The sequence below is a fragment of the Aphis gossypii genome, unplaced genomic scaffold (genome assembly GCF_020184175.1).
Source record: "Aphis gossypii isolate Hap1 unplaced genomic scaffold, ASM2018417v2 Contig00068_ERROPOS71606+, whole genome shotgun sequence".
Classification (NCBI taxonomy): Eukaryota; Metazoa; Arthropoda; class Insecta; order Hemiptera; family Aphididae; genus Aphis; species Aphis gossypii.
Genome location: NW_026083000.1, coordinates 1 through 23,205, shown reverse-complemented (window position 1 = coordinate 23,205; position 23,205 = coordinate 1). Strand labels below are relative to the sequence as shown.

Sequence of the window (23,205 nt, the reverse complement as noted above, 5' to 3'; positions counted from 1 at the left end):
ATGACTACCAAAGGCAACGAGATTTTTTAATAAATTGTACAAAAGAAACTGAAATAAAAAGAAAACGTACCAAAAAAGATAGGTATAAGTCGTCGGAATGTAACATTTAATTATTATTTGTCATATAATTCTAATGAAAAAAAAATTTGTCAACAATTTTTATTAAAAACGCTAGATATGTCCCAAAAATGTTTGCGATATACATTAAAAAATAAAACGCCAATAAATACGTCTCCTAAAGATCGCCGAGGAAAAAACGTGCCAAAAAATAAAACTAGTGATGATAAGTTGAACGCAGTACATACATTTATTCAAAGTTTGCCTGCCGTCCCCTCTCATTATTGCCGTTCATCAAGTAACAAAAAGTATTTACCGTCAGACATAAATAATGCTTCGAGATTGTATGTAATTTATGTAGACTTTTGTTCAAAAAATGGTCATAATGTTGTCTCTACACGAGTATTTTTAAATATATTTCGTGAGTATAACATAGGATTCTACAAGCCCAAAAAAGATAAATGTTGAGTTTATATGAAATTTGAAAATATAACCGAACTAGTTAATAGCCAAGAACAAGAATGCTATGAAAAACATCTAGCAGACAAAGAAAAGTGTAAAAAAATGTTTTTGTTTGATCAACAGTTGTCGAAAGCAATGGGCAATTTCTGTTGTACCAGCTTTGATCTCCAAAAAGTACTTAATACTCCGTATGCACCAAATATAATGAACTTATAAAATAATATAGTTTTTATAACTGTACAGCTTATGAATCTGGATTTCAAAATGCGTTTGCGTATTTATGGGGAAAAATAAATGGTCAGTGTGGTTGCAATGAAATAGTTTCAAGTATTTATAAATATTTAAACAAAGTTGACGACGAAAAAAAAATAACATCTATTGCATTATACAGTGATTCTTGTACAGGACAGAATAAAAATCGAGCAATGATTTATATGTTATACTATGGTTTAAAAAACAAATTTAATTCGTTGAATGAAATAAAAATAAGTTATTTAATCCCCGGGCATACATACATGACTGTCGATTCCATACATGCAACAATTGAAAAATTTATTAAAAACAAATGTGTTTGGGCTCCTAGTGATTGGCCCACAATTATTTGAAATTCAAGAATAAATCCAAGACCTATTGAAGTAGATAATAATCTTACAGAAGACTTTCTAAATTGGAAAAGTTGTGCAGATCAGTCATTTCCCAAAATTCTAAAAGATTAGACCAATAAAAATGTTAAAATTTCAAAAATTAAATATTTAATTGTTAGTAAGAAATCAGATGGTGACGTTTCAATTCAGTTTTTTTATACTTACTGTGCAGATGAAAATTCAAGTACACTACAAAATCCAGATTCTACGTTTGTACCAATAAAAGCATATGATAGAAAATTATCAATATCGGAACATTATATTTGGTTAATGGCAATCATTTTAGCTAACGCCTGGTGGATTTGTTCAGTTCTTTCAGAACTACAAATTTTACTATATTTGATGCTCTTATTCATAAAAGTTCTGCGTCGTTTCCTAAGTGGTGGTTCCCGAAATTCTGAAGCTGATGAACAATCGGTATTTAAAGTATTTGAAGATGATGATGAACCTTGTGTCATACCAACAATCGTATTAGACTCTTCAACTTCAAGATCATTATCATCACTGAGAATAATTAATTAATTACAATAATAATTTAAATTAGTCAAAAAATTTTAAATTTAAGAAAAATGTTTGCCCAGACAAATTGCAATTTTCAAAAATTCACCCAAACGCAAACCGTCCAATAATTACCGTAGTAAAGTAATTTCGTGATTACACAATAAATTAAAATTTGTTATTCAAATAATTCTTTATTTATGAATTATAACACTTGGTATAATATAACAAAATATATCAACACTTATTTTAAAAAAATTAAGAAAATATATGTATTATGTATGTTATTAAATAGGATAAAGGTATACTAAAAAAATAATTTTGTGGGTAACGTAATTTCATGATATGTATAATAATTTATCGTTATGGTAGGTAATCCTGTAATAGGCTAAACTGCAAAAATATTTTCAGATCCATATAGAAAAATATGTTATCTTCATTTAACTATATACCTAAGTTTATCGAGTTTAAAATGATTTACTATTTACTTAAAACTAAAATTTTCTATCAAAAATAATTAAAATTCCAAATACACACCTTTGATTTTGAATAGTTCTTCCAACATTATGTATTACTTTTAAATGTCTTCAGAATGATCCTGTTGACCCACCAGCACAACTAAACTCTTTATTTGAACTATCATCACATAAACTACAAAAAGCCCTATCACCTTGATGTTTACCATATTGCCACACCCAACTTTTTGACCGATGACTCATCTTTAAAACCAATATAACGAAACTGCGTACAATGAATACGTGAACACGAATACGAAACGTCTTATGATACACACAGTATAAAACAATCTTAAAATTGACAAAATATGTTTACAAGCTATCAAGGCCGTAGAGTTGGCGATAAGATAAGTTTGGGTTTTTTGTTTAAAACCAGTTTAAAATAATCATAATATATAATAATATAACAATAGCGAAGAATTTTAATGGATAACATAATTTGTATTTTGTACCTAAGAAATATAACACTCATAACTCATCAAGTCATAACTATTTAAGTAACTTATCTCTAAATAATAAAAGATATAAAGTTTTTGAAATAATTTTATATATATTTATTACCTGAATTAATTACACTGGAGTCAGGTGTTTACTTCATTGATAATAAATACACGGATAATGGGCACGGGTAACAGTCAACGGGTATTAAATACACGTGTATCGGTAAAAAATACACGTGTATAAAAAACACGGATCTTAATATATTTTTAGTACGTGTACCCGCGTTTCGTGTACATGTGTACTCTAATAACCGTACATAACCACAACCCCTAGTAACCACTCTATTTTCCCTTAATACTAACGCGCGCCCTTCTAGTTTTGTGACGAGGCCTTGACGCGGCCTGGTTGACGGCAGTGGTTGTCCCAGGTCGGTCGCGACGGTGACGTAGAAAACGAAAGAAAAAAAACTCAAACGTCGGTTGATCAGTATCTACCTTAGTGGTAGGTTTTATTTTGATGAACGCACGGGGCGTGATTACCACAAAAACCAAAATAATGGTGACGGCGACACAAAAACAAAATCCGTGGTCACAGTAATGGTGGTAGTGAAACAAAAGAAAAAAAGAAAAAAACGTGATGTTGCGTTATGGTCTTGCGGAACGATGAGTTGTCCGTAGTACGGTTCGTGCAAGAGAGGACGATCGCCGGCGGCCGGCACTCGTCCGTCCCGACTTGTCTTCCCGTCCCGCCTAGCCTTTGCGGCGTGGAGGGAGAGTCGACGATTTCGCGTTGTCGTCACCCGTGGTGGCGGTTGATAAAGTCGTAGACCGGTCGCTACGGTGCCTGTACTTTGTACTGGCAGCCGTTGCGTACCGTGTCATACTCCCCCCCTAAACCGCCATACGGGGCGTACTTGCACCGGGCGTCGCATCGTGGTATAGGTTGGCTTGGTCTACCTCTCATTGTAGCTTGAGGTAGCCTTGCCTTCCTAGCCCCCCCCCCTTACTCCTGTCGGGGTGGCGTCGCCGGGGTGTAGAATTTGTTGTCATACACCATCTCCGGTAACTCCTCCAACGGTAGACCTGGAGCAGCCAGCCAGGCGTCCTCGGCGGTGTCGCGCGAGTCCGCGGTTTGGTCGGGTTGCTCCTGGCTGGTGGACGGTACCGGCTCCTCGAGTTTTGCACTCTTGGCCGCTGATTCGTCCACCTCCATCGTTTCCACCGGTGCCGGTATCAACGTGCTGCTGCAGGCGGCCTCCGGATCCGAGGTAGGCGCAGGTTGCTTGGCTAGCCGGTGTTGCTGGCTTGCCGATCGCTCCCTGGCCTTCCTCTTCTCCTTTAGCTGTTGGAACTTCTTCTGGTTCCTCGCGCGCTGCGCCTCCGTCTTTACTTTTACCGGTGGGGGAAGGGCGCCCCGGACACCTTGGGCGCCGGTGCCGGCGCACTTGGTGTCGCGAAGCTCGGTCGACTCGCCGTGCTAGCGACCGCCTGGTTTTGCGGTCGTCTTGCCGGCGAGTGTCGGGGGCTCGGCCTCTGTGGTTGGGCTGGTGGTGGAGTTGGTTGTGGTCGGCGGGTGGACGGCTGTGGAGGTTACTGGAGTGTCCTCTGGATGCTCGCCGCCCTGTTCTCCCAACCACGGCGGTAAATCGCCGCCCGCACCGGGTCTTGCAGCAGCTGTGCGGTAGATATCCTCGCCACCTGCGCTGCAGTGTGCGGTGCGTCGCCCTCGTCGATCAGCCCCAACCGTCTGATCAGATCCGCTACCGGCTGCCATGGTCCCGCGGGTTGTCGGCCACTCATGGTTCTTAGAGGAATCTGTAAAACGGCGGCTAGGGTACAGCATACATATTTTTTTTTCTTTCGAGTGGTTATACTAAGCGTATCAATATATATAGTTTTATAACAACACAAAAAAAAAAAAAAATTTAACGTGTATTGTGCTATTTGGCCAACTCGTTATGAGGTGCGCGTTTTAGACAGGACACATGTATTTTCCGCGGTGGTTGCTGGTCGGTGAGGAAAACACCTTTCCTGACCTGCCTCTCCAACCTTACCGGTCCCCACCACTTTGGTGTGAATCCAGCGTGGAAATCTTCGTGCACCTTTGATAGGTGGAGTGATTTGTAGTATACTACATCGCCCTTACCGAACTTCACCGGTGTCAAGGTGTTCGCGCTCGGTTGTACCCCTACCTTTTTGCCTAAAACTTGTTGCTCCCGCACTACCCTCTCTTCCTGTGATTTTCCGATACTGACCGGTGTTGACCTTGACAGCGCCCAATCTCCGGGTCTCTTACATTCCCTGCCGAGAACGAGGACCGCAGGTGGGTAGTATGTATGTTCGTTACACCTGTTCCGTATCGAAAATAGAATTGCGGGTAGTTTTGTGTCCCAAGATTTGTGGTTGCCGTCAGTAGTATAAATATGGGGCGTCTGGCTCCATTTTTCAGCGGAGAATTTTTTACTAGGTAAGTAATTCTCCCTTCCACACGTTATTTGATTTTATTTCACATGCACTTCAATTTTTTTAATATAATCAGTTTAGTATATAACTATACATGCACAAGTAATATACTTAGTTTATAAATATGCGTTGAAACGATCATATCTGTGTAAATAGCATCTGTGTTTCACGTTTATTTAAGTTATTACATTTATTTCTATTCGTGATAATTTAAAACATTTAGTTTGTTACTAACGGTTGAACAATTAAGTCGTGTTATATTTTTAAGTATTTATCTTGAGCTTTATTGAAACCATGAATTTACAGACATTTTCCAACGATTTTCCATCTTTAGTTTATTTAGTACGAAATAATCCATATCCAGTACATTCAGATTATACCACATATATGTCAAGATTAAAAACATATAACTCATATCCATCTACTTCGTGTCAAAATAAATATTCGTTATCTGAATCTGGTTTAAAATATACCGGTGTAGGTGATATAGTTGAATGTTTTTTCTGTGGACTTGTCTTACAAAAATGGTCAAACGATGATATACCATGTGTCGACCACGCAAAATGGAATCCTAAATTTATAATTGTATTAATATGTAAAGGAAATGAATTTATAGAAAATGTAAAAAACGAATATGTAAAAGCTAGCCATGTTTGTGATTGTAAGTCTAAATCAAATGATATTACTTGTTAGTTTACTTTGATGTTTCTTATTACTTTTATAATTTATTTGTATTTCAAAATAAATATTGAATTAATCAACTTAAATGTGTTAATATTTGATTTTATACCTCGTGAACTTGTTGTCAAGTAAGATAACGCGTCTAATTATAATTAAATATATTAGATTTAAAAAAATTGCAGCTTCGGGTTCGACAGATCAGGTAAGTAATTCTCCCTTCCACACGTTATTTGATTTGATTTCACGTTCACTTCAATTTTTTTTAATGTACCTCAGTACAAGTAATACACTTAGTTTATAAATATGTGTTGTAACGATCATATATGTGAAATAACATCTGTGTTTTACGTTTATTTCAGTTATTATATTTATTTCTATTCGTTTTTAAAAATTATCATCAGAAATCGTCTATATCAAAAAGATCACGTCGTCATACAATATGATTCCATCAATTGTTGTCGCAAAATCAATATTCAGTATTAGACCTTTTAACAAGAAAAGTGTAACGGTTGGATTTTTGGTTAATAAAACGATTTCTGTTATTGTAATACTAGAATGTAATGTTACTAAAAAATTGATAACCTTCGATTTACTTCAGTGGTGTACACTAATGTGTGATAGCAATTATAGTTCAATAACTAATAATCTACATACTAATTGTAAACGTGTGAAAATAACTGATAACATATATTATTCAGTCAATTTCAATCAGTTAACTATTAAATTGCATGTTAATGATCATTTTATTACCTTACTATACTGATTTACATCGTTTAAAACAATTACAACAATGTATCGATTCACATATTGTACAATAGCAGAAAAAGTTGGTTTCATATCAGTCAACTTTTGATACCGTATATTCATTAATTAGAGCAGACATCAATATTCTACCATCATCTTGTCAGCGAAATGATTTTACTAATCAGTATATTCAAAATTTTGACTTTAGCATGTGTTGTATACAGAACGATGATTCTTGTTTTATATATGAAATACTTCAATTCCACAATAATTCACTATCAGATATGATATTATATGATTTAATGACGATTTAAAATAAATTTGTATTGAACTTTATACCATTATAATTGTTATAATTACTCTAAGAATTGATTTCAATATTAGAGTAAAAAAATAAGATTAATTAATTTTATCAATTTTAATAATTTTATTAAATGTTATAATTTATATTATCAATAAATAGTTTTTACATAATAATATATTTGCATTTTTATTTTTTACTGTTTTTCACTATCTTCCGTTTCGGATCCGATGAACATCGATTTAAAATTGTGTGAATAAGTTCATTTTTTTTGATCGATATTTCGTTATCAGCAGGAAAGTTATTGCTAGTGTACAACTTCACACTAGCTTCAGGGGCCCTATTCTTGAATCGAAGTGATAATTTATCAAATACGATAATTATCAATTCGTATATCACACCCGATAATATTTTATCAACTGTATCAATTCTCGAACGAGAAACGATAAGTAAAATTATAAGTGATAATTTACTTGAATCTCCTTGAATAAATAGCGTATGCCGTTATCACGTTATCAATAGACAGTTAATAAATATTAAAAACTATTGTATTAAAAACTTAGTTACTATTTAATATTTTTGCGTGTACATATTATTTTGTTTTGTGCAACGTATATTTTTAAAGTTTTATTCAACAAATATATCACGTATTTATAATGGAAAATCAATCAAAAACCAAAAGAAAAGGATATATGACGATTCCGCAAAAGCAGCGTTTAATTGATTTAATGTCTGAAGAACATGCCTTAAGATCTGGTAAATTTTCCCCAAACTTTACCAAACAAATTGCTGACGCAAAGTGGAATGAAATTGCAAAAAAATTAAATGCTATTCCAGGAGGTAGCAAAAATGCTCAAGAATGGAAAAGAGTAAGTCATAGCTTATAATGTAAAAGAATGTATACTTACTATAAAACTGTGCCTTATTTTTTATAGGCATGGGCAGATTTAAAGACAAAAACTAAGGGGAAACACTGTCTGATAAAAAAGTATGCAAATAAAACAGGAGGAGGTCCTAGTTGTTCTAGTAATTTAAATGAAATAGATGAACAGATATTAGCATTAATAAATCCTACTACCATAACTGGACATAATAATGTTGCTGAGTCTAATTTTGATTTTAGTTTTCATAATGATATTGATATTAGTTTTGAAATAGAAGGTAAATCAATAAAAATTAATTTTTACTTATAAACATGTACATTTTAATATATTTTTTAGAGGGTGATGAAATAGTTCTTGATACCCAACATTTTGAAACAGATGAAGTAGTTGAAGATATTAATCACTCTTTATTACTACCATTTAACAAAGAAAACAAATTAGGTAATAATAAAACAACTAAAAATAGTATTGGAAAATAATTTGTTACATACAGATATTATAATATTTTCTAGATTTAAAAGACCTTGATAATTCCGTCAATAAAATCGATAATATCTCAACTTCTGTTTTAACTGAAAAACATTCAAAAAAATTCCAAAAACATCGGTCTAATGCAGCGATAAGATTGCAAAAGAGTGTAACTGCTACTGAAAAATTGGCAGATATAGGAAGAGAAAAACTGTTAATAAAGAAAAGATATTATGATAAAAAACTTTCTTTACTTGAAAAACAGACCGAACTATTATCTAGACAAGTATTCTCATATGAAAAACAAACTTCCGTCTTAGAACAAATTCAGGGTGATTTGAAAAGTATTGCTTCTAATACTGCTCATTTTTTAATCTAAATCATACTTTTTATAATTATTATTAATTACTATTTCATTAAGAGTTTTCATACATATTGTTTTGTTTTATTTTTTTATTTTATTATATATTCTACAAAAGAGTTGTTATCTTACCTATATCAAACTACAAGTCAATACGATATTATTATGTATTTATTAGTGGGCTTATACATTCCTACTATATAAAATTCACTTTTTTTATTATTAATAATTAGTATTTTATGAAGTCTTTTCATACCTATTGTTTTGTTTTATGTTTTTATTTTATATATATATTAGATACAAAAGACTGTAGTATAGGTAATACAAATAAATATATTAATATATGTTTATGTCATAAGTATTTATTGATCTTATATTTTTTTTAAAGTTGTGCATACATATTTAATACAATATAGGTAATTGAAATTAGGTATATTTCTAAGCAAAGTATCTTATAACACGGTGCTGCATCCTTCTACCAGCTACTAAATCTTCATTTAAGCCTTGTATATCTTGTCTTTCATTGTCATCGACTCCAAATATTCCTAAGTCAATTTCTTCCACATTACCATCTTCATCATTTTGAAATTGTACATTATTCTCAATACATATATTGTGTAAAACAGTGCAAGCATTTACTATTTTACAAGCTTTAACTGGAGAATAATGTAGTATTCTGTGTTTCAACAAGCACCTATTTTTAAATATTTAGAAGTTTTAATAAATATAAATAAATAAATGTATAATAATGATAATATTAACATGCCGAAAACGCATTTTCAAAAGACCAATACATCTTTCAATCAAGCTTCTAACATGTTTGAATCTACGATTGTATCTTTCTTCAGGAGTATTTGGTTGATATTGCATTAAGGGCGTCATTAGCCAAGGCCTCAAAGGATAGCCGGAATCTCCTGAAAACATATTAATTTCTTTTAGGCTAATTAAATGCAAATAAGATGTGTTGCCTAGAGAATATTTTAGAGCAAACAAGTGCAGTACAATATGACAAATGTGTAGTTTGAAGCAAATTGTGGTGTTAAAAATAACACTCAATAGTTAATATTGAAATGGAATACTAATTTAAGGACATACCTAAAAGATAAAATCCTTCAGGATTATGATTATATATTCTCCTGAGTGTAGGTTCAAGTAGAGAGTTGTTCCATATATAAGCATCATTTACACTCCAGGAAATAATGCTGAAACATTTATTATTTTCATGTCGGAATCACAGACCTTTAAAAAAAAGTTGTCATAGATTATAAAATACTACTTATAGTAGTATATTTAAATTTAAAATAATATAATATTGTTAATCTATATTCTTACTAGCTGAACATTTATGCTATGATAGTTCTTCCTATTTACATAAATGTACTCAGGATAAACAGGATCATCGGTTTTGGGAGGAAATATTCCAATATGTGTACAATCTATAATTCCCACTATTCCAGGAAAATTGTATTTTGTATTAAATCTATAATAAACCATTGAAATATATTTTCTAAAATATACCTATCATGTCTTAAAATATATGAATCTATTTATTTTACTTTTCTCTTGTTTGTCGTAGTTCTATTAATGTTGATGGGTATTTTACCCAATATTTGAAAATTTCAGGTTGATTCAAAGCATTAACTACTTCATCTATCGCTCTTGAAACAGTTGGCTGGGAAACAATCGCTAAATTACTGTTTCCCTAACCTAAGTTGGTAGGAACCAGTTGCAAAGAAATTCAAAGCTATGAATACCTAATATGAAATAAACTAATAAATAACAATAATATTTATAGGGATCATTATTTAAGTAAGTACTTACTTTAGTCTGTATATTTAAGGCAGATGTCCTTGTTGCTTCTGTCATATGAGGAGTTAATATGTTTATGACATATCTTACTAAATCTTTTGTCAGTCTATAATTGTTTATAAAAATATAATCTGGTAATAAAAAAGCATCAAATCGTTCACTGTGACTAAGCTTTCGGTAATTTACTGCATTTTCTTGCCGTTCTAAGTTTTCTAATGCAGCTATATAAAACTCATCCATACTCTTGTAGATTTTTATATCAATTATAAAAAAAATCACGAGTAAGTAACGAGATCACGATAAATTACACTAAAAAGTCAATAACGACCAAGAAAATGGGTGATAGAATAGAAAATAATAATACAAGTATATACAACTCAAATAATAGGTAACAGTGATAATCAATTTCACCAGTGAAATAGGTAGGGATAATTTATCGTTTTAATTATCAAATTAAATTATCAATAATTCATTCAAGAATATCAAAAAACGATAATTTCAATTTTCATGTGATAATTAAAGAATATCACACGTGATAAATTATCACTTCGATTCAAGAATAGGGCCCCAGAATGTTTCCATCTATTATAAAAAATCATTATTTAATAATATTCGTAATATGTTTTATTATTTAATCATGTTATAGTTAAATATCAACGATAAAATCCTCAATCTCATTATTTTAATTAGAATTTAATAATTTATTTGTGTTGAATAATAATAGGTAACGGTCAAATTAAAAAAATAATCTGGTGATCAATAAATGATTGTATCGCTGTTGTTTAACTATAGTTCATCATTTAATCATTGGTTTTTTTTATTATGGTTTTTACCTTTCAAGTGACGGAATGTCCTTTATAGCACTAGTTTTATAATGTTGGATGACATAGTAGTCATCGCATTTTGGCGCTACTGGACACCGAATCGTTTACGTGTAATTTCCTTCCGTCAATGTTATTGAGTTAGAAACGTTATCTTCAATATTTCCTTTCGAAATTACACTAGCTAAGGCATCCTTGTACGTCTCTATTGATTCTGTTCGCTGCTATACATTCATATATATTTATATTAAAAATGAATGTGTGGTACAATACAAATTATTACCTTTCCAGCCTTAGACATTTTAACTTTTGGTTCAGTATCATTTTTTCTTTTTTTATTCTGCATTTTTATCGGTTTTAAAGAAGACGATAGTGTTGATAGCATACTACTTTCATTCTATTATCTCCTTATATAATAAAGCGTGAAGAAGTTCGTTTCCTTATAAAAAGAATGCGCCTCGGTCGCCGTTTTCATGCTCCATGGCCCGCCGCCGTCGTTATCGAAAACGGACGGTTCTCCAACGCCGCCGTCTTGATAACGCGTTTTTCTTACGTTAGGTTTGATTATTACGCGGGTTTTCGACGATTTTAACGTTTTTTTTTTTTTTTTATCGGCTGTTTGTTATATTATAATACGTTGTTGTATTTTCAAGTGTACGTTGCTTTGGGAAACGTTATATTAAACAGACAATTAATATTAATATAAGCTTCATTACACACGAATTATACGGAATTTTTTTATTTATTCACACACACACATACATATAAAATTGATATGTTTCTTAATATAAAAGCAGTTAGGTACAGGTATAGTCAAAGTTGTAATTGCAAATATTCTTAATCATACCTAAGAGTTTATGACACTTTTCTTATAGTATTTTATTATGCGTGTCCTTTGAATTGACTATGATGTAATGTGTAATAGATGTAATCGTCGTCTTTTACGATCGTTACGGACGGAGATTCGATGACGTAAGAACGTTTTTATTTTCCGAGTTTCATTTACACGAGAAAAGGATTTGACGTTTTGACCGGTAAATCGAAGCGATTAATGCGGTGTTCTCTGCGGTCCGGAAACGGCTTAAGGGCTCGACGTTCGACTCCGTTTTCCATCTCAAACTGTAGTCGATATGTTTAGGCGTTAGGTCCCCGTGCTAGGATAGTCAGGTTCAAATCACGCTTCGGGCGGTTTCGTCATCGATCCAACGGCGGCGCTTTAAAACGCATGGCGGCCCGGACTCTCTCGATTTTTTGCATTTTTTTCCGATTTTTTTTTTCGTTTTTTCGTTTGATTGTCGAGAGTTAAACACCGTTTAATAATATATTATACATACCTACGTATATTACTGGAATATTATATATTTTATAGTTTCCCATATATTTACTACCTATACGCTATTTATGTATATTTATTATTTTTTGAACTCGGCAATATTGTAAACATGGGTAATTATATAATTTAGGCGGATTTGTTATTCAATTCCGATATTCCACTCATTCGAGTGTATGTTGTAGTTGGATTTAATTTTACTTGATAAATCAATGCTAAATTATTCTTACCCATATCATAAATATAATTGTGTTTATATTATATACGTACAGGTTTATCTCGAGTTTTTGCACACCGATGAAATGCAATTGTTATTAAACATTAAAAAAAAGGAGACTTCGATTTTATTTTTACGTGGCGTTTATATTATGTTTATATAATATATATTGTCATCTTCGCAGTCCGATATTAATTGGACGTCAACAGCGGCCGTGTTAGATATTTTAATCTTTGGGTATAGTAATACTATCTTATCGTCGATAAGATTTCGATTTGACGAATTGTAAATCTATTTATTGTTGGTAAATTCGTTATACTCAATACAAAATTAGTATTTATTAATTATTAGTGTAGGTACCCATCATTACTATACGCCTTCACTTCCACAGTCGGCGTATTATTGTTAAATACGTACAACTTTAAATATGCGTAAGTATATACAAATTTTGCTTATTAGGTATATATTTTGTATTCGTAGAAAACCAATACCTCATTGAACCCCTTAAATACATATATTATGTATTAGAACACCGATATCATAGACACGGAAAATACGTATAATAATAAGATGCAATTGCACGATATACAACATCTGTCATCTTAGCACCATGTATTTCTTTTACTACTGTTTTTTTTTGGCTTATATATTATGAGACGTTATGCTTAAAATGCTGGTTTAATGTAAACCAGTTATCTGAACATTATATATACTTATTCATATTTACACTTACAAAGCATTATTGCTTTTAAATTGGTGCTGAATAAACCAATACATTTATTACGATAAATTGTCTAATTTTTATTTAACAACTTATTATATTTCATTAATGCTGAGCTATAAATTATAATTATCAAACGATTATTTTCTGTTTGTTGTTAATATTCTTTATTTTATTTATCTTTCCTTCTCATATATTAATAATACTGACTATATAACGAATACACGACACTGGTCAATTATGTAAAATATTGGTACAATAAAGGATTTCAAAGATGGGTTAAATATTTACCTACCCTGTTGTTATATTTATCACGTGTGATATAAACCTTATGTATTTTTAAAATTTCAAAACAATTTTTAAATTATGATAATAATGATGATGTACCTATTTAAAAGTACATATTACAAAGATTTACTTTAGGTGATGACTGATTGCTAGACCCCCCCTCAAATACTCAATTACTATTCTATCGTGTAATTCTTTTGCATTTCAAAATTATTCTGAATTCAAATTTCAAATATTTCAAACACCTACAATAAAAAATAAGAAAATAAATTAAAATTGTAGAAAAGTCAACTCAAATACTTATTGTTGTATTCATTGTAACTAATGCCAATTTTAATTTTACTTCATAATACATATTATAATCGATCCTACTGCGGCGATTTGATATACACGGCCACCCGCGAACGCTCTAAATTTATTGCATTCTTTTCAAGTTATTTTTTGATTTTTTAATTTGAATTTTGAAAATTAAAGCTATTGCTATCTCTTATACGATAAAATACATACGTCTACGATTTTTTTTTAATACCATATTATTACGATTATTATTAGTATAATATAAAGTGTAGTACTACAACGCGTTAATGGAGTACATTTTGAATTTTTATGTTTTGAATTTTTATGACATTTGATATGCTTTATAGACACCGTGCAGACAACGGAAAACGACGCCGCGTAGTGGACAATCTGCAAACTAGTTGGTAGCAACTTATTTGTACTCAAATTTCACTATTAAGTGTTCATATTTGTTTATTTTTACTGTTTTATTTAAACTTTTCAGTTTTCTTTAATAATGAGCGAAAATAAAAAGAGAAATGGCCAAAAAATGTGTTGTGTTGTGAATTGTAGCAATACATACAAGACTGGTCATAAATTATTTAACTTTCCAAATCGACAGCATGAAAAAGAACTTAAAGAAAAGTGGGTAAAAAGTATTAAAAGAATGAAGTTAGTATTGTTTTTGTCTTATCATGCACTAATATTATAGCACTTTTAATTTCTCTACCAATAATGTGTGTCTGCCTGTAGTATTGATGGAATACCATGGATACCTACATCCAATTCAGTAATATGTAGTGACCATTTTGTTGGAAATAGGCCAATAAGACATCCAAATAGTCCTGCTTATATTCCTACCATTTTCCCGACAGCATACAAAAAGCAAAAGGTAAACAGTAATCAACAGGACTTAAGATATAAACGTTTTTGCAGCCGTGAAGCTGTATCCCAGTCTACTAGTGTTGAATATATTGCTGATGCCAACCAATGTAAATCAAATGATATTGTAAATCATGTAGGAGTACAAGTTGCGTTAGATGTTTCAAATGTAAAAGAATTTTCCTTTGAGTGTTCCTTTTTTTATGACAACTGTACTAGTACTTCAATAACTACACCAAATAATTTTATTCTTGGGCAGAAAAAAGTTGTTAAAGATCAGTCTTGTGGTCCTAGTTCTGAACAGTACAGTTCATGTTTAAGTTGTGAAAAATTTCATGATTTTGAATCTATAAAAAATGAAAATTCTTTAAAAGATTTGACTGGATCTTCATATGTAGTTTTTAACTTACTTTTAAATATGCTTCCAGATGTAGGTATAAATAGTACCTTAACAAACAATAATAAGCTTCTACTATTTTTAATGAAACTAAAACTTGGTGTAACTTTTTCAGCTCTTGGAGTTTTATTTAATATTCATCGTACCACTGCCAGCAGAATTTTTATAAATTTACTTTCTATCTTATGTGAAAAGACTAAACATTTTATATTTTGGCCTAGTAAAGAAACTATCTCAGAAACTCTTCCTTATGCTTTCAAAAAAAATTATCCCAATTGCAAGTCCAGCTTTTAGTACCTCTACTTCATTCAACTCTTGATACTTTCAAAAGCTACAAGTTCAGTTCCTTGACCATATTTGACATTGATACTACCAGTTTTACCTAAATTAGTTTCTTTTATAAGAGTGTCTGCAAGCTTGTTGAGGCCAAAAGATGTCCAATCCCTGCATGTTTTAATTTTATGTGCTTTAACACTTGCTGAAATACGAAAGTGCCTACAAGCTTTCCAAGTATCCGATAATGGCTGAGCCATGGTTTCATTATAGATATTTAAACAAGTGACGCGGGTCCTGGTGTGGGCACGGCGCCACGAGTGTAGGAGCTGAGTTTTGAGAGAAGGAAAATAAATAAACAAACACTAAAACCGCGGGTTGTGGGTCAGTGGGAGATATTTATTTAAAAAAAACGAAAAAAACAGTAAGAGCAAGCTCAAGTGAATAGTAAAAAAAAAACCTGTAAGAAGAAAAGTTGTGGTGAAAAGAAAGAGCAAAGGGGGGTAGTCGACTAGTTGTGTGCTAGTAAGCGCGGGTCTCAAGACTGATTCGTCTCGGTCCGGTTCGCGGTGTCGGCGGCTCGGTTGGTCCGCGTGCGGTTATCGCACGTCGGTGTCGTCCGTCGTCATCTGGCGGTTGGTAAGAAAAGTAATTAGCGGCAGTCCGCGTAAATGCCGTTTGAATTCAAATGGCTATTACGCGAAGCCGCGTCATACTCCCCCCCCAAACCGCCTGGGACCGCGGGTTTCCAGCCGACAGCGATCGGGTGATGGGTGGGGTGGTGGGGATCCGGTGTAGGCACTATTCCGGGTTAGTACCACGTATTCCAGCCGGTTCTGGCGGACGTGGTCCCGGGTGTCTACTCCGGTTGTGGTGGTGCGGGTTCGTCGAGGTATCCTCGGATGGCTATGTCGTAGACGGCCTCCATGTCCACGTCCTCGGGCTCGGCGACGTCACCGCCTGCCAACAGTTCCGCCTCCTCCTCCGGCGATATTTCCATATCCTCCGGTGTGGTGGGGGCGGGTGTTGGTTGTTCCGGGGCTCCGACGGTTCCGGTAGGTATGCTTACCTCCGGCGTCGTGGCCTCGGCGACTGGTGAGATTGCTTCCTCCGTGGGCTGTGGACCTGGTGCCGTTGGGATGATGGTTGGAGACGGGGGGTTGGTGGTTGATGGCGCAGGGGTGGTGGTTGGTGTCGCCTTTTCCAGTCGGAACTGCTGTGATGGCCCGTCTCCGGTGGTCCTCCTCTTCGCTGACCGGAACTCAGCCATCCTGGTCGCGTTTCGGCGTTGGCGGTAGTTTCTCGCTGGCCGTGGTGTCGCTACCGTCGTCGTCGTTGCCACCGCTGTCGCCGCTGTTGTCGTCGGTGTCGTCGGTGTCATTGTTGTTGGTGCTGCTGAAAGTAACGGCGGCCGTGGGACGGGCGTGGCCATCAAGGGTAGGGGGGGTGGGCGAAAGAGGTGCGCAGACGGGGGGGTCGCGGCATACCCGCCGGTGGTGCGTGCCGTCTCGGGCTCCGGGACTGGTGCGTTTCCACGGGTGGTACGTCCATCACACTGCGGAATACCGCCGTGCGGTCGTCCCACCCGTGGTTGTAGGCGGCCCACAGCACCGGGTCCCGGCGCACCCGTGCTGCCGTTGTCGCGGGTGGGTTTTCGGCGCTCGCCGTGCGTAGCAGTTGTTGGCTACGTGCCAACAGGTCCGCGGCCTGTTGGAGGGGGGTTTGTCTTCGGTCCATGACGCGATTGACTGTCCGACTGTTTGTGGTGGATACAAGAATACATGATTAATACGGTAATAATAGAACAAGCATATTTATATATATATATATCAAAGTGTATACCAATATCTGATATATTACTATTTGTTAGTGGTGGTGTCGGGTGGGGGTTGTTCTGTGGGTGTTGCGCGTTTTAAGCATGATACGTGAAGTTTGCGTGGTGGCTGTTGATCTGTAAGGAACACGTCTTTGCCTACGCGCGTTTGTAATGTTACCGGTCCCCACCACTTGGGTGCAAAGCCGGCGTGGAACTTCGCGTGCGCTTTCGATAGGTGGTGTGCTTTGTAGTACACCGTGTCACCTGTTTTATAGGCCGTGCACGTCTGGTCACCTGTCGCAGGTGGTATTTCCAATACGTGTCTCTCGCGGTTTTCCCGACCCACATTGATTTGTTCGATAGGGTCGTCCGTTGTCCGAGTCAGTGCCCATTCGCCCGGCCGCTTCATCTCTCTGCCGAGGACGAGTACCGAGGGGGGAAATCCTGTCTGGTCGTTACGTCGGTTCCTAATCGAAAATGAAGGCGTCCGTGCAAAAACCGGACAGCTCCATTTTTTTTTCAAAATCGGGTTTTAATTGAATTTGATAAAGCAAAAAATTACGAGTTTATCGGTACAAGAACGAGACAAATCCAACAACCAGTATAGGAAATATAACGTATTTGGAGCTGTCTTGTTTATTTTTTCCGTCGAAGAACAAGGTAGCTCCGGAGCTATCTGGTTTTTTTCATGAACTTTTGCCACGTTGTCTACACTCCATAATATTATCCTGTTGACGGTACTATCATTATAACTAATATCATAATATTGTTCTATATTGTATGATAAATGATAATATAATATAATTCGTTATTTTTATCATTATAAATTTCTGGGGAAAAACCCAGGTAACTCCAAAAATTTTAGGTTAGAATTAGCCCTCATTTCAAATCAAAAACGAAAATCGAATCACCTACTGTGGCATATTTTTCATCGTGGTCTAACGTATCTAAATTGATATCAACATTACTTTTATCTTAAACTTAATACTTTTAAAATGGTTTTTTATGGCTCCTGAACAATTACTAAAAATGGAGCTGTCTGGTTTTTGCACGGACGCCTTCAAATAATATGGATGGTATTTTGGCGTCCCACGTGTTGTGGTTGCCGCCGGCGAGTAGTGCGCGCAACCCTTTTTTTACGTCCTGGTTGCGCCGTTCGACGGGGTTGGCCCTAGGATGGTATATCGGGGTTGTCCAGCCCTCGGCTCCCCACCGTTCGATCGCGCTGCGCATATCGTTCGCTACAAACTGGGGCCCGTTGTCGCTTAGGCATACACGGGGGTATCCGAACCGGGAAAAGAATTCTCTTTCGAGTGTCTCGGTTATCGTCTTTGTAGTGGCTGTTCCGAGTGGGTACGCCTCGGTCCATCTACTAAACATATCCGTGGCGACCAGTAAATATTGTTTTCCCCTGCTCGTGCGTGGGTAGGGGCCCATGAGGTCTATGCTAATTACCTCCCAGGGGTGGCGGGGCGTTCTGGCGGTCATTGGGTCGTCTGCGCGTCTGTTTAGTGGTTTGGTGCACGCGCAAATGTGACACGCCTTGACGTGTAGTCGTACGTCGTTTTTTTTACCTTTCCAGTAAAACCGTTGTTTTATTGCCCTATACGTTTCCTTCCAGCCTGGGTGGTTTGCGAGGACGTGATCGTGGTATGTCCATATCACGTTCTGTGTTTTGGTGCGCGGGACGACTATGGGCGTGTGTCCGCGCATATTTATTCTTAGGAGACCGTCGGTGACAACATATTTGTTGTTTTTATTCACGGAGCGTCCGGTGTCGCGCGTCGTGACGTCCGGCGCCTCGTTCTCCGCTAAATCACGCGTGTCGGGGTCGTCGGCCTGCCAGGCTGCGAGCGTCGCGTGTGTGATGGTGGTCCCGCCGGTGGTGTCTCCCGGGTCCGCGGTGGCAAACAAATTGTCGACCGGTGCACTATTAGCGGTGGTGCGCGGTGTATTTGGTGCTCCTACTAGTCGCTCTTCGAGGCGGTCCTCGTCTACAGGGGGCCCGGGGGCTGGGTTGCGGGACAGCATGTCCGGCGCTTTATTCTGTACGCCGGGCACGTGTATGGTGGTGTAATCCAAGTTAGCCAGTTGTAGTGCCCACCTGGTTAACTTGGAATTGGTGTTTTTGGCCCGGTGGAGCCATGTGAGTGCCGAGTTGTCGGTGAATAGGTCGAAATGGCGGGCTTCTAAGTATGGCCTAAACTTGTCGGTCGCCCAGATTATCGCGAGACACTCGCGCTCTACCGCGGCGTACCTAGTCTGCGTGTCAGTAAACTTTTTGCTAGCGTAGGCGATTATCCGTCTTTCCTCCGGTCTGTCACCCCGTTGGAAAAGTACGGCACCTGCTCCTATTTCGCTAGCATCGGTTTGTAGGCAGAACGGTTTTCCGTAATCGGGTGTCGATAATTTCGGCGAATCGTACAACGCGTGTTTTATTTTCATAAAAGCTGCCTGTTCGATTTCGGTCCACGCCCATTTAGTCCCTTGTTTGAGCCTATTCGTTAGGGGTGCTATGGTGTCCGCGTAGTTGTCTACAAATTGGCTATACCAGTTGCAGACGCCTAAAAACCTCCGTAGGTCCCGTATTTTCGTGGGTGGGGGAAATTGCATGATGCACTCTAGCTTCTCCGGTTGTTTGTCTATCCCGTCGGTGTTCACTAGGTGTCCGAGAAATGCGATTTCGGTCGTTCCGAAAGTGCATTTTTCGGTGTTGCAAGTTAGCCCGTATCGCTGCAGACACTCTAGAACTTTGTCTAGGTGACACTGGTGTTCGTCCGTGGTGTTTGAAAACACCACTATGTCGTCTAGGTAGACGCGGACGAACTCGTCCAGATATCCCCTCAGAACTTCGTTCATAAGTCGTACAAAGGTCATGGGGCTGTTTTTGAGGCCGAAAGGGAGGACTCGGAACTGGTATAGACCCCGACGTGTCCGGAATGCCGTGTATTTTCGCGTGTTTGGGTTAAGGGGTACTTGCCAGTATCCCGACTTAAGGTCCAAAATGCTAAAAATTTTTGCGCCTCGCATTTGCCGTATTAACGTATTGAGGTCGGGCATCGGGTACGCGTCGGACTCAGTGACGTCATTGAGCCGTCTATAGTCGATGCACAGTCGGTGCGTTCCGTCTTTCTTTTTCGCTAAGACGACGGGTGCCGCCCACGGGGAGGTGCTTTGTTCCACGAGTCCCTGTTGCTCCATATCCCGTACCATGGTGTCTATTTCTACCTGTTTCGCGTGCGGATAGGGATATGGTTTTAGCGCTATTGGTGTTTGGTTCTTAAGGAGGATGTCGTGTTCGATTAATCTGGTGCGCCCAACCCTACCGCTGAAAACGTCCGGATAGTCGCGAACTACTTCGGTTATTTTCGCGCGTGTGTGTGGGTCACCGTGTATTATTAACTTATCGATATCTGCGGTCGGGCGGGGGGTGGCTGTCCGGCCTTTCCAGCACGCCGATGTCCTCCTATGTGTACCTAAGTGTATAGTACTCGTCGTGTAGTCCCAAGTGACTTCGTTGTCTACGAGGAAGTCGTGTCCTAGGAGCACGTCGCAGTATAATGTGTCCATTATTGCTGCGGTGAAAGTGACCGTTAAGTCGCCTAACCTGGCTTCGAATGTGGCGGTACCACTTGTTACTGTGGTGTGTCCGTCCGCCATTCGTACGTGTGTGGGTTGTCCGTGGTGGGGTGTGCCATGTACGTGTGCAATTTTCGGGCTTACGTATGATTTCTGTGCCTGTGAGTCGAGTAGTGCTGTTACGAAGCCTGACCTAAATTCGAGTTCGACCGCGGGGGTCGGAATTTTGTCGGGGCGTATTCGCTTAGCATCATTCGACGACGGGTGTGTGCTGTAGCCGGGTAACTGGTTCTCAACCGCGAAATCGGTGTCCCTGGTGGCGGTGTGTACCGCCATTACCAGGGCGTCCGTTCCGGTTACCTTTGAACTACGCACGCATTCCGACGGCGCACGTGAAAATTCCGTAGTAGGGGTTGTTGTGTGTGGTGACGATGACCTACTACCTACAGAATTTTTGTGTGTGTGGGCGGGCGATATATTCGATGACGCCGAGCGTGTCGATGTGCGTCTGAAGGTTATACCCCCGTCAGTGTTGCCGATCATTGTTTGTGTGGGTGTGGTTGTGTGTGTGCGTGTGTGTGAGGCGGCGGTGCGGACAAAAGTCCGCCGACTCATCTGGCGTTTCCCGAAGCCGGGGCGTTTTCGGGACAGTCGCTATTCCAGTGCGGTCTGCCACAGTGCCTGCACGGGTCGCGCGGCAGTGGTCTGCCGGGCGTATTGTCCCGCGTTCGCGGCTGCCGTGGCAGTTGTGGTGTGCGCGACCGTCCGGGTTTTGTGTACAACGCTGCGGGTGACGGTGGTGTGGGCGGATCATCCGGTGTATCCATGATTTCCGCTATTAGGCTTAGGTCCGCGAATGTGGTGGGACGTTGCAGTAAAATGTGCGTACGGTATTCCTTTCGTGTTAGTCCAATTATCGTATGTACTAGCTGCGGTTCAGCTAACACCGGTACCTGTCCGTTGTTGATACGACGTGTTAATTGGTGTTTGCGCGAAATGAAGTCCGTTAGCGACTGCGTTGGGGATTGCCGGGCGGTCATTACCTCCTCCTGCAGCCGGGACTGAATTGTCATGCTGTTGAATTTTTTTAGAAAATTCGCACGAAATTCGTCCCAGGTGTAGTCCAGTAGCCTGACGGTGTTCCACCAGGTTCCGGCTGCACCTTTTAACTGCGGTTCGATAATGCTCGTCCAGCCCGTCCGTTCTATCTGCGTATTATACAGAGTGGCTTCGGCCCTATGTATGAACCGTACCGGGTCCTCGGGTGTCGTTCCGTGGAACTCCGGCAGCGAGTATCTCACTGTGCGTATTTCGTCATACGGTATAAATGACTGTTGTAATACGCAGCTGTGTGGAGTGGCGGTGGTGTGTGGGGTGGACGACGTGTTATCGAAATGGAGGTTGCGGTGTGAGCTGTGGTTGCCCGCGGACGGTGATTCACGTAGCGCGGGTCCTCTCGCTCCGCAGTCCGTGCTGTTCGGTGTGTCGGTGTGTGCGTAGTGACGTGCGTTATCTGTGGGCGGGTCGTCCGGCGTGCTCCGGTGTTGCCCAGATAACGTTGTGCGTTGGGGACGAGTTGGCACGGGTGCGTCCGGTTGTGCTTCCGGTGTCAGACGTGACATACCCATCTCGAGGCGACGCATTGTCTCCGCTAAGCGACGTTGGTCTTCGGCAAAACGGGCCATGTAGTCCTCGAGCATGGTTAGCCGTGCGTCCAACCCGACCGTGTGCGGCGCGTTTTGCGCCGCTTCTTCTACCCCTTTTAGTATGCCACGGGCCGATAGTATTAGGTCCGTGGCCTGTTGTGCGGTGTGTATGGGTGTGGTACATGTGGGTGTGGAGTTGGTTATGTTTATAGGCACGGGGGTGGGGGTACGGTTGTCCGTGTCCGACTCTGTATGCCCGGCGTTGTGCGCGGGGTTACTGTCTGTCTCGGTCCCGGTTGTCCCATCGGTTTCCCTGGGGGGGAACCGGACGGAGTTTGCCTGTATCCCCAGTCCCGTGAGGTGGTCTGCTAATCGGATTTCGAGCGCATCCTTCGTGCCTCCTTCCGATAGCCCCCGTTGCCTGCACTCGTACTTTAGCTACGTTGCGGTCAACTCACTCAAAAATTTTCCTGCCATCACGTCCGGCTGTCCGGTGTTATGTTCAAGTAAGAAAATTTATGAGTGTCGATGTTATCGGTAGAGCGGATATCGCGTTCTTTCGATTTGTGTTGACCGCGTATCGATGTCTATTTACGTACGAATGTAGGTCACTGGGTCGTTGACCGTTGTTG

At 38.6% G+C, this 23,205-nt stretch overlaps 4 protein-coding genes and 1 pseudogene across 4 annotated transcripts; 2 read left to right on the top strand and 3 right to left on the bottom strand.

The window, feature by feature from the left end:
• Nucleotides 1-1,420: 1,420 nt before the first annotated feature.
• Nucleotides 1,421-4,416, bottom strand: LOC126553101 (putative uncharacterized protein DDB_G0290521). The gene is given in 3 exon segments (XM_050208284.1): nucleotides 1,421-1,667; nucleotides 3,624-4,084; nucleotides 4,126-4,416. Coding segments are annotated over 3 exon segments (999 nt in total).
• Nucleotides 4,417-7,377: 2,961 nt separating this feature from the next.
• Nucleotides 7,378-7,937, top strand: LOC126553100 (uncharacterized). Its single transcript, XM_050208283.1, has 3 exons — nucleotides 7,378-7,674; nucleotides 7,741-7,863; nucleotides 7,929-7,937. The coding sequence occupies exons 1-3, from the start codon at nucleotides 7,462-7,464 to the stop codon at nucleotides 7,935-7,937; spliced, it is 345 nt and encodes a 114-aa protein (XP_050064240.1). The 5' UTR covers nucleotides 7,378-7,461.
• Nucleotides 7,938-8,884: 947 nt separating this feature from the next.
• LOC114120972 (putative nuclease HARBI1) lies at nucleotides 8,885-10,207 on the bottom strand (annotated as a pseudogene).
• Nucleotides 10,208-14,497: 4,290 nt separating this feature from the next.
• LOC126553099 (uncharacterized) lies at nucleotides 14,498-15,553 on the top strand. The gene is made up of 2 exons (XM_050208282.1): nucleotides 14,498-14,652; nucleotides 14,734-15,553. Exons 1-2 carry the CDS (start codon nucleotides 14,498-14,500, stop codon nucleotides 15,551-15,553), a joined length of 975 nt encoding a protein of 324 aa, XP_050064239.1.
• An 838-nt stretch (nucleotides 15,554-16,391) lies between these two features.
• Nucleotides 16,392-16,964, bottom strand: LOC126553098 (platelet glycoprotein Ib alpha chain-like). The gene has a single exon (XM_050208281.1). The coding sequence runs from the start codon at nucleotides 16,962-16,964 to the stop codon at nucleotides 16,392-16,394; it is 573 nt and encodes a 190-aa protein (XP_050064238.1).
• Between the last annotated feature and the right edge of the window lie 6,241 nt (nucleotides 16,965-23,205).